At 38.6% G+C, this 12,050-nt stretch overlaps 1 protein-coding gene across 2 annotated transcripts in view; it reads right to left on the bottom strand.

Annotated features, from left to right (window-relative positions):
• The window catches only part of Rpb8 (DNA-directed RNA polymerases I, II, and III subunit Rpb8), a 53,120-nt gene that overhangs the window by 36,501 nt on the left and 4,569 nt on the right, over positions 1-12,050 (bottom strand). Inside the window, exon 1 of one of the 2 annotated variants that reach the window (XM_071778157.1) lies at positions 7,655-8,717. The exons of the other annotated variant lie outside the window; for it this stretch is intronic. Within the exon in view, the coding sequence (XP_071634258.1) occupies position 7,655 (1 nt within the window). The 5' untranslated portion in view covers positions 7,656-8,717. Of the gene's footprint in view, positions 1-7,654; positions 8,718-12,050 lie in introns of those variants that run through there. 2 annotated transcript variants of the gene reach the window in all.

The following is a 12,050-nucleotide window of genomic DNA, read 5'->3' as shown; positions in this document are numbered from 1 at the left end:
CATGTGCCAAATATTCGCTTATCATTCAAAAGATAAATATATAATCACATCACAAACACACACATACACATATTTCATCTTTTATCTAATACTTATTAACCCTATTCATTCCAACCAGCCCTTTCGTGTCCCAACGAGTTTCTAATCCTCGCATCATAACTCACGAACGAATTGACGAAATTTAATGTTCCAAAGCGCAAATTAAAGCTAAAAGTAGTAGCTTTAATTTGCGCTTTGGAACATTAAATTTCGTCAATTCGTTCGTGAGTTATGATGCGAGGATTAAAAAGGGCGGAAAACACGTTGGAGTGAATAGGGTTAATAATTCTTTAACTATAAGAATTTTTATGAATAAAATGTGATGGCGAAATTATTACGCGTACGCGATGAATCACTCTGGATCTTTATTAACAGTTTTTATTCTAGATAATCGATCGCGGTTTTAATTTAACACCTCTTGCCACGCCATTCGGTCATTTTCCGATAAAGCGCCCCATGAATTGCATCGAAAATACACATAAGGTTGCTATACTTAGAACTATGAGTAGAGTAGGTAACATGCTCACAATGAGTTTGCCGGTAAATTATTTAATATTTAAGAAAGAAAGATAGATAGATAGAAGACGAGAGGGAAACATAAAGAAAGTTATTAGAGTTTTTACATTATGGTGCTTTAAAGACGACAAACGTGCCGTGTTCGATACAAAACGCATATGAATAAGCACAGCAATCTCCACTTTGAATTTGCTATTAATTTGCTATTAAGAATTCTACAAAGGTATAAAGTTTAATGTTGATGATATCCAATACAACAAACACAAAAGTTTTTTAAAGATACGTAAAGACGCATCAAGATAAAGTATAAATCCGTTATTAATCAAGATATGAGGAAATATTCTTGCCAAGCATCCAATAACTACGTATGAAATGCCAAAGGACTTTATTTACGCCAGGACATTTTAATTTAACAAAAAATAAAATATTCTTGCTTCTCGAGAAAGTTTTAAAAAATTTAAGATTCAGGACTCACCTAAAATTTCAGGATCATATTTAGAAGTTCGAATATGTATATACCTAAAGATATATTTAAGAATTAACGTTTAAAAATATTTAGAAATATTGAGCAAAAATTAAGTACAAACAAGAATGGAAAAATAGCAAGTTCTAAGAGATTTTATCATCTCATTCTTTCTCTTTCAAAATATCTTAATGTTTAAGGAAAAATTAACTTAAAATTGATCAAAGAATCTGCAACTGAAGAATTAGATTGATCTGTATATGTTTCATGCTTTAAGACTACACAAAATCTCAAAACGGTACACATAAAAAAATGAAGATATGGAATACAGGAGTATAGTTATAAGTTAGTACTAACAAGGATAAAAATAAATCTACCGATAAAGAGACCTGAAAAAAAGGAAAATTATATAGAGGGTGGACGACACAATAAATAATTAAACGTTTACTCTCCGCGTCGAAGTAAAAATTAAATTTAAGCTGCTAATAAAGAGACAAAGAAGAGGAAGGAATGGGCGGGAGGGGAAAAAGATCGAGTCAAAGCGAAAGGGGTTGGTAGAAACAGCGAGAGGGTGGCAAGAGGGCGATATGCGTGGGCAGGCTTCGACGCAGGGGTTTCCCAACTGCGCAATGTCGCTATCCGTTATCGACCGGTTCGCAAGCGCTATAAATACTGGGCACCAGGCTCTCGCTACCCTCTATAGTTCCCCCTCTCTGTCCTAGAGTTTACCCTCGACTGACACCCACCTACATATTCCTTACGATGTCTCTCTCTCTCTCTCTCTCTCTCTCTCTCTCTTGCTCTCTCTTCATCCCTCTTACGACTAAACCATCCTCCACCGTTTACCGTAGTTATCCCCCCCCGCCGCGCGCGCGCGCGTGCATGTATGTATGTGTGCAAGTATATGTCTTACTCTCTCTCTCTCTCTCTCTCTCTCTCTCTCTCTCTCTCTCTCTCTCTCTCTCTCTCTCTCTCTCTCTCTCTCTCTCTCTCTCTCTCTCTCGTTTATTTCCCCTTTTCTCTCCCTACATTCCCTCTCTCTTTCTCTCTCTGAGTCAACGAGGGGCGGAAAACCTTGACCTTCAAAAGAGCGTCAGAGGGCGAACATGGCGCTCTTTCCATCCTCTCTCGGTACTCCCCCTCCCATCTGGTTTCTCCCGCCCTCCCGTCTTCTCCTCTTGCTGCCCGCTACCACCTCGTCTTTTCTACTGCCGCTTTCAGACTATGATGATGGCCTAGCTCGCGCTCTCTCTCTTTCATCTCATTTCTGCAACGAGTAACAAACATTACATCGTTGTTTCTTTGCTATTTCGCGAGTCGCACGAATGGCTCTCGCCATTTCGATTATTACATACACATATACCGTACCATAAGAATCTTTTCGCTGTATTAAGTACACTTGAAGAGAATATAGAATACCTCCGGCTCTTTCGAAAGCTTTGATATATGTGTTGCGATGAACGTGAACTAATTCACTATACCTATACTACTATAAATGCGCCTTTTGTTTCTATAATATCGATTGATCTCACTCTTCGTCTTACCAAGTGTAACTGTCTTCACATTTCTTTTCTTCTAGTACAGTAAATAAATTTCTAAATTTTCATTACCAAAACTATCTACCGATGTAACGTAAATGTTTACAAGTCTTCAATATCAAATTGGCCAAATATCGATTAGAAAACAAGAATAATTGCAACTGTACGAATCGATAAAGCTACTTCTTTCTCACGAAATAAAAACTTACGATCAGTCTCGTGACCTAGTCGCACCTTTTTGGTGGTCAAGAAGGAGTTATGTGTCTGTCGAGTCGTAAAATATCGCAGACTCTTCCTCGGAAAGAAACCGAATCTTCCATCTACGTCGCATACGTACCGCGCGAAGATAGATTTTTCGTACGATAATAAAGCCGTTAATAAAGTGTTGATCATTGTCAAGCCATGGACAATTCGGAAAAGAATCACGGCGAGAATATCGAACGCAGAGAATGCTAAAGCAAATATTGTTCGGCGAACGAAACAAGCTCGAGAGAGCAGATCGGAAATCGATATGTCACTCAATAATTACGATAAAATAGTTTTAGTAGTACAAAGTAGTAATTAATATACTTAATTTTCAAGATGTAAATGTAACGTATATATTAATCATAATACATAAATAATAACTTATAAATTTAGTTAGTAATTAAAGAATTCTGATAAATAATGGCATTTTGTTAAGACATTTTGAACTTTTGTTGATGAAAAACCTATTTGAATTTGTGATTAACACTCGCCCAGACATCCTGGAACACTTTTAAGTCTAAAGGGTTTTTGAAAGCGTTTCTGTGTTACAAAAAATCTATAAAAATTCATGTATCATCTTTAAGGTTTCAAAAAGTGATTTTTATACTTACAGGGGCTGAAAATGTTGTAATTTTTTTTGCCAAGAGCGCTGAAGCCCTTCCCGTGGGAGTAATAAATAAAAAATCGACTGTACCTTAAGGCTCCTGGGTAGTCACCGCGGCCATATTGGATTCTTACTATCGAGGCGAGGAAAACACCCAATTTTGTTGTGCATGCCATTTTCAAATAAAAAGACATTTCAATAAAACATCACTATAGATCGATTCAGAACACTTCCAAAATTGGCCGAAAACTACCCTTTTCCCTCGACAATAAACAAACAGCCATAAAACAAAGCCTAAACATACGGGAAAAACAGCCGTTTAACGACTATCGAAAGGAGGTGAAAACGTTCCTTCCGCATGCAAATCTTACTTTTCGGCCAATTTTACGACTTTCACGAATACGTTAAACGTTAGAGCACAAGCACAGAGCAAATAATAAAGAAATAGCACGCACAACAAAATAGGTTGTCAACATGTCACAAGACAGAATTCTCCATTGGAGAGAGTGAGAGGAGAGAGTGGCGTCGCCACCGTCAACGCAGAGTTCTCGGCTCAGGGACCAGGAGCCTTAAAAGGCCCACGGTGTCCGCGCAGTGTTAAGAATCTCAATGATTCCGGAATATACTTATTGTATAATATTATCTTTCCAAGAATATATAAGAGTCAAAATTATTTCGACTTTCTGACGAAATATTTTTGACGATGTCTTTAATTTCGATTAATAGCAATAAACTAATCTTAGAAGACAAAAATACAGGAATCTACATTTATTATAGTTTTACACACGTTGCATTAGACTCGACAATATTTACTTCTCTACCAGAAACAAAGAGACTACACGAGGATCTTGATGGCCAGTCTCAAAATCACGATATTTCGAAGCGTTGCGCAATTCTCTTCCTCCTTCTCCTCGTTCGTCTTCCTCCTCGGTTTGTCAGCTGGTCTCAAGGTCAACCGCCCGAGGGACCGATCTCAGACAAGGTGGGGAAGGGGGGGAACGGTCTTTCAAATCGCGCCACGTGCAAAGAAAAAATGTAGCCGAAACGACGCTCGATTATGTCATATCTTTGCGGTGCGGCCACGGCGCCGCGGCGGTGTGGTGGTGCGGTGGCGTGGCCACGGCTTAGCTCGGAATCGATTGATCAAAATGAACAAAATCACTCATAATACTCGATATTTTTACAATTTCTCTTTATAAACCAATACAGTTATATGAGAATTACTCGTGCTATGCCAGAGAAGAGTAAGTACTTGATAATTTCGATTTCGAAAGTTTACAGAGATTCAAACGGTAAAACTATTAAGTAAAAATTTATTGACGTTAAAATGTTTGGAAATAAAATTTACGGATCAATAATCTTAAAAAATTTTCGCGCGAAGAGTTTTACTATCGAAGAGTTTTTTTTATCATTTTCATCTTGAAAGAAAATTAAAATAAGAATTATATGACTAGTAGAAAAACTTGTTAAGACAATAAAAAATGATTAGCGAGTAATTAATTGTGGGAATTATAAAACAAAATATAATGTATTAAAATCTATTCTTCACGCTATATTTTCCTCATTTTATTGAATAAATATAAACCTCCATGTAAGTATATATCTATATTTTGACAATAATCGGATAGAATCGAGCCTAGGAAGGACACTGTCTGATTGTGAATGTAATTTCGTGTACCTATGTTAGGCAATTGAAAGCCGTTTATTTGCCAATATCAATGTAAAATTGTAAAACATGAAAGTCCTTGACGTCGTCCAAAAAAAAGAAACACATATATCCTCACTCTTTCCCGATATATCTCTAAAGCCATATATCTTTCTTATATAAAAATTATTCCTGTGATATATGTGTTTTATATATATATATATATATATATATATATATTGTTATTGTATTTATCGTTGCAATTTGAAACAGTCAACGGAAAGTCGAAAAGTTAAAAAAAAAAAATTTTCTTTGATCCTCGTAATGTCAAATATAGATTAGAGAAGAGACGCGCGAGAATTGCGATTTAAACAATGGCCCTTCGATGTTCCCTGGCTCGAGCGAACCTATTTAAAAGATAGGTGTAGTGGAATTGGTAAGCGGCACATTCAACGATATTCTGTTATCGACATGCATACTCCTCACGAGATGAACGAGCCCGGCCACCTGATTGGCATCCGCAGAAATCGCACCATAGTTTAATCAATACATTCGCGAAGAATTTATGCTCGACGCGAAATTTAATCGTGCGTTCTAAATATTTACAGAATTTCTCGCTTTTATCTATTGTCTATTCTCTGAAGAATTGTCACAGCCAAACTAAAGAAATGACGAGAGAGATTTTGTTTCATCAATAGATATTTATTAGGAACATCGCTGAAAAATGATGATTTCTCATCTCGCGTAATATATCAGTCCTAGTTTCGTTAAATTTATTTATTATACTCCAATTAATTTTATTATAATTATTCACGACACGCGCTTTCTCTTTACTTCTGTTACTAATCTGACATTTTTATTTTTATACATATAAGTATTAATTTATATTTGTATAGATTAACTTTATTCTAATTAAATGTATTGAAAACAATTAATTCCAAATTTTACGAGTATATCGATACGTGTTTACCTTTTTCAAACTTCGAGGCACTTTAAGGTTATTCTACATAGAAATCGTAGTCGTGAGTTGTAAGAAATTGACCAATCACAGATTGAATATTCTCCTCAACTTCGAATGTGATTGGTCAATTTCTTACAACTCACGACTACGACTTCTATGTAGAATAACCTTTACGTAACACGCAATGCAAATAGATGAAAAAAGGCAGTAAAAATAAAAATTTTGACTTTTATTCTCGTGATAAGTATACGTAAGTATTCAATCTCTAAGTATCCAATAATATTCTCTATCAACGTTATTTGTTATTCGTTGAAATTACCCGCATAGAGCAGAGCAGAGGTGGGAACACTAGCATTTTTCATGTTCGGTGTTACATACGTTCGAATAAATAACCGGCAATACACAAGTGCGCGTCGGCGGCGGCGGATCGCGTGAATAGATAACCACCAGACACGCGGGTGACTCAGAAACGCAAATAAGGAAGAAAATATCATTCGGTTACGCTCGCCGCAAAGACAGAACGTCGCGCAACAAAAACGGCGATCTAACGACGTCTCGTATAAGTCGTAAGTAATTCTCTCTCAAACTTTATAACGGATAATTACTGATTAATGATTTTGGTCTGACTAGAAAAACTAATATTATGCCGCGACTTCCAAGTAAAAGATACTTGACTTACATATGTTTTGTTTAAATCGAAAGCAAAACGCAATGTGAAATTTTTTCGTCCAACTTATCAAAGTCGAAATACAACCGTTCTCGAGACGTTGATGTAATCTTTCTTTATTAATATACGATTCAATTTGCGGGCGATTTTTTAAAACAATATCCAATCTGCGTATCACTCTATATGTTCTATTCACAAAACTGTGTAGCTCGTCTATTCAGCGTATTTGACTTAAAAAAGAACGTATAGCGTTCAAGTTCCCGGAACCATATTGCTACGAAAATTGCTTTGAAAATTACTCTTGTAGCTCTCCTAAAATATTCACATTTGTATTTACGTTTTTTATTTTCTTTTCTTTAATTTTCATCAATCCTGTGTAAATATTATTTAGTTACAAAAAAGAATTTTTATAAAGATAAGTCATTTTAAGCCCAAAAGTCTTTTATATTTATATATGTATACACACACACACACACACACACACACACACACACACACACACACACACACACACACACATATATATATATACACAAGGTATCGATTGCGACGTCACACGCAATGCATTACCAAATCCATCATAACTTGACAAGTTCCATATTTCATCGTGTCATTGTTAATGAGAATACTTGTGCTCCTTGTTTTACTTCCTTTTTACTTCCTTAGTTTTTACATCCTTAACATCTGGCTCATGACAAATGCAAATATTGGTAACATTTCCGCAGAATATTTTCGCCTTTCGTTCGATTAACGTAGGAGCGAGCTACAATTTCGTCAATTACCCCACACACCATACACGTATGTATAATACGCCAGAAAATATTATAAAAGACAATTAGCGCAATATCCTTCATCGGAAAGCTTCGTTGAAATAAAGCATTGTGACAATGTATCGACAATGTATCGAATGCAAAAAACGGAAACGATCGACATCGGTCCGTAACGTAAATAAAAAGAATCAAATGAGATACTCACTGCCGGGGTGCCGCGCCGTGCGTTAATCGAAGACCATCATTGCCGATCGTTGACGAGGGAGACGCGCCGACGCGCGTCGCGTCGTATCTCGTATATTCGCCGCAAGCATCCCGTGATTCGCGTGTCTCTGCTCACGCTCATTGTCAGTTCCCTTTCGCACGCACGCACACACCGGCTACGCGGACGTAACCGAGACCGAGACCGTAACCGAGACCGAGACCGAAAGCGAGAGCGAGAGCGAGAGCGAGCGAGCGAACGAACGAAAGCCTGACTCTGGAGGCCAGTGCCGGCGAATTCGACATTCGACAACCAGGCGCCCGCACCGCGCCGCGCTGCTCGCTCGCGAGAGGAACGTTCTCGAAAATCCATCGGGGCTGGAGAGATCAGAAGAGACGGTGATAGGAAGAGAAAGAAAGCCGCGAAAACCAATGGACACGACAATCGCCGAATTCGAGGCGAGAAAGAAAGGCGAGTTTGCCGTTTGGCTCGATTCTCGATTCTCGCGGTCGAGAGAAGGTTGCCGGCTGCCGCCTTGGCACTGACAGTGGCCGGAGTAACCCTCGCGCCTCGCGTCTGCTCGCGCCTAGCAACACCAAACGCCAAACTGAAGGCAGCCGGGTACTCTCCCTCTTGCTCCCCCCCTCCCGAGGGGGGGGGGGAGCCACCCAACCGTTCCCCTCTTCCGTCCTCCTCGCTGATCTGCGAACGGCCTCCATCGTGCGCTCGCGCTCTCTGTCTCTCTTCCCCCGCTCTCGCTATCGCGAACTTCACCTTCTCGTCCCGTTCACCGCGGTCGCTCGCTCGCTCCGTTCGAATTCGAATGCTCCGTGTCCACTCTCTCGCCATCGCGCATCGTTATGAAACAACCACGTGTCGCATTTCTTCCATCCGATAGCCGCGACGCGTATTCTTGATTTGCGAGCGCCCCGCGCGTCTCGTAACGTACTTACATACAAATCTATCGGTCAGTTTTTCTCACCGATTCGCGCGTTACCTCGACGCCACTCGACACTGGCCAAGTCGGCCTCGACCAGCCTCGACCGCGCGGCGGCCGGCGCGGTACCACCGGATAACCGGAGTCCGGAGTACCGGCTCCGCGCGCGCGAAACTCGCGGCCGCGCACGCTGATTGGTTGAACGGTGCCGCCGCGGCCAATCGCGATCTCGCGCATTTATCTACTCTCGTGCACATACTGCACATATTGCACATCCGCCGCTCGCTTCACGCCGGCACCGCCATCGCCATCGCGCCATCGACACTGCTGCTGTTACTGTTACTGTTATTGCTTCTGCTATTGCTATTGCTGCTGCTGTTGCAGAAGGCTACAGTGGAGAAAATTGGTCCGGCGATCGCCGGATGACGCCCGGAGGTCCTGCCGCGCGAATCTACCTTTTTTCCTAATGCAACAAGACCTATATAGTGTACTCTAAGCATATACTATACTATGCGAAATCTAAATAATTTTTTTCATTCGAAACCACACGGCCATACGTTCGAAAAACATTCGTCACGATCACGAAATGATCTCTGAAATAGAGACGACAATTAAGAGCAATATCTACCTGGTCGCGATCGCTAATAAAATAAGCAAAATTTCATTCATATTCCAATCGGGCATGATATATGCTGACATTGCTGACAATAGAAATCCATACTTGACATAGTTGGCGAGTAATTTATTCAGATTTTGAAATATAATAGCTTAGTCTCTTGGTATAATAACGACCAGCGATTCTAGCCACGGTGCGGCACGACGCGTTGCATTTTATCATGCATAAACGTTCGGCCAATCTTCATACGGTTACCGCCTCGTTTCATGCCGTTACTTCGATAACGGCATCGATTCGACTCGCCATCGAGTCCGATCTTGTTAAGCCGATCGCGCGCACAAAGTTACATAAAAGCATAAGCGTCTAGAGTCTAGATACTCTAAAATTCCAGATCAATAAGATATAATATATAGCGTAAGCCTAACTAGATGCAGCTCATGTTAATCAAGCGTTCATACAGCACCACGCCGTACAATTTTCGTCCACTATTTAAATTGACATTTAATGGAAAACTTTAAGGGGATCCTAAAGTGAAGGCTGAACTTCCTCGACGTCGATAATGTCAACATTTCTAATTCTGTTTTCTTGTCATATATCTATATCTGTCTTTGTCTAACGAGAGGCATCTGTCTTTGTTCGATTACTGCGCCATCTTTTGCCACACGCAATATTGCTTATCCTGTCAACCTGAATGTGCTTTTGCACATATAAAAGTTATATAAAGTAATCTTTTTTTCTAGGTTTTCAATCTTAGATCTAATTGCACGATATTGTTCTTAAATGTTGTCCCTAGGTCATGCCGGTCTAATTTTGTGGATATTTATCGTGGAATTTTTGTACAAAGCAAATATTGTCGTCACGTATACCAAAAATTAACAAAAATATTAATTTTTTTTCGTTTTCGATATAAATTTGACCACCATGACCTAGATTTTGATGCGTACTTTAATTCTAGACAAGAATTTTGCATTTCTATAAAGTCAATTAAAAGATTAGTGCTAAGAAAAAAAGCCGGTATTACAGACGGCTTTAGGATCCCCTTAACGCCTACGTTTCACCTAATAAAAAGGTCGAGATATTGATATTTCTCAGTGAAAACGAAATGTTTTTTCTCACGAATTAACAAAAATAATTATGCTTGCTCAATTTTAAGGTAATTTCTACGAACATTAGCCTTTTATTATAAGATTTATTAGTGAAAGAGAGAGATTTCATTGGAATTTTTAGTTTACAGAAATCTCGCTAGAAAAAGGTTAATGTTAAATTTAAACAATAGATATATGATTTGTGTATTTTCCATCAAATTTGAAACGTGATGTATATTCGGATGAATACTCGAGAAAAAAAGATTCTCGATTACGTATAACAATGCCTCAGGTGTAGATAAGGGAAAATGGAACAATTCTTGAGACACACATCGGACAATGCGAAGCACTGTATCCATTTAATCTGACAAACGAACTAATCGTCGAGCAAACGAAGAGGAACAGAGCCTTCGTCTTCGGTGCACGTTTTCTTTCCCCGTTTTTTTCCGTGACTCACTCTCGTCGTAGCCAGGACAAGGAGAAAAGGAACCGGGAACGAAGAAACGAGCCGAGTGAAATAAAGAACGCGTACGAAACGAATGATGAATGACGAATTGCGAATCCTCGTTTCTTCTCCTCGATATTTAAACCGTGAAGTGACAAAAAGAAACGTAAAAAAAATTACTAGTCTACTTAATATTTATTTAAATAAAGCGCAAATAAACGTATGTATTGAAATGGTCGAGAAATAGATGTATATTTTGTATGTATTATTGTTCATGAAATTTTTAATCAATCTCTCAAGAAAGTATCTCGTAATAATCGTGACACATCGACATCGATAACTAGGGGGCTATTATTGGCGGATTTATGAAAAAGATAATCGGAGTTATAATCACACACAAAAATAATATCGAAAATAAACCTTCGTTAAGTATACACGGATTCCACGGACATAATTCTTTTGTATATTATATTTTATGTGTTACCACCATAAACCACCATAATACGATGAAGATTTAGCCAGTAATTATTTAGCAGCACTTACGTTTAATTGGATCGTTAAAGAAATCATTAGCGCGCGGTCAAAAGTCGTCCCGGTGCAGCACGTCGCAAAACTTGAAACATCGAAATGGATTTCAAGATACGCGTTCATGTTTGTTATATTTATATTATATATGATACTTGGATATCTCGCCTCGAGATATTCAAAATTTATCACGTCATTTCCAGCATTAACCCTTTAACTATTTTAGGACAAAACGTTACTATAGTGGATCTTTTCTGTGCCTTGACACTTTGTCACTGTCAGGCAAGAATATTTTCAATTGTTTTAATCTGCGTTTGTTTCATCAAACGAACGTTCACGTTTTTTAGTCAAAATTTCATGGTCAAACTGGTACGAGCTGTACGTACGCGCGTCCAGCTCAATCATACCCAAAGCGTTAATATCGGACTATTTGTCGGTACTTGTAAAGCATTTGATTTAGAATTTCAAGTAGGATCTAACCGTATACAATTATTCAATGTATTCGATTATTATAGTTCTCAACCATAGTTACTTCGCGCATGAATTTTCTACATTTCTACGACTTGGCGAAAATTATGCTAACAATGTATTATACTGCTGCATGCTGATGAATGTATTATATACTGTACATTGTAACATATCCTTAATCTATTATATTTTGTGTATAGAAACTAATTAGAAAGTCAGTTCTCGCTACTTCAGCCGTGGGGAAACTTCTACACTTTGGCTGCTTGGAACAGTGTGCACAAGTCTATTAATTTTTATTTACGTTATTTAATATTTAAATAACT

This window comes from Temnothorax longispinosus, chromosome 5 (assembly GCF_030848805.1).
Source record: "Temnothorax longispinosus isolate EJ_2023e chromosome 5, Tlon_JGU_v1, whole genome shotgun sequence".
NCBI lineage: Eukaryota > Metazoa > Arthropoda > Insecta > Hymenoptera > Formicidae > Temnothorax > Temnothorax longispinosus.
Note: the sequence above shows the minus strand (reverse complement) of the source record. Positions and strands in the feature narration are given on the sequence as shown.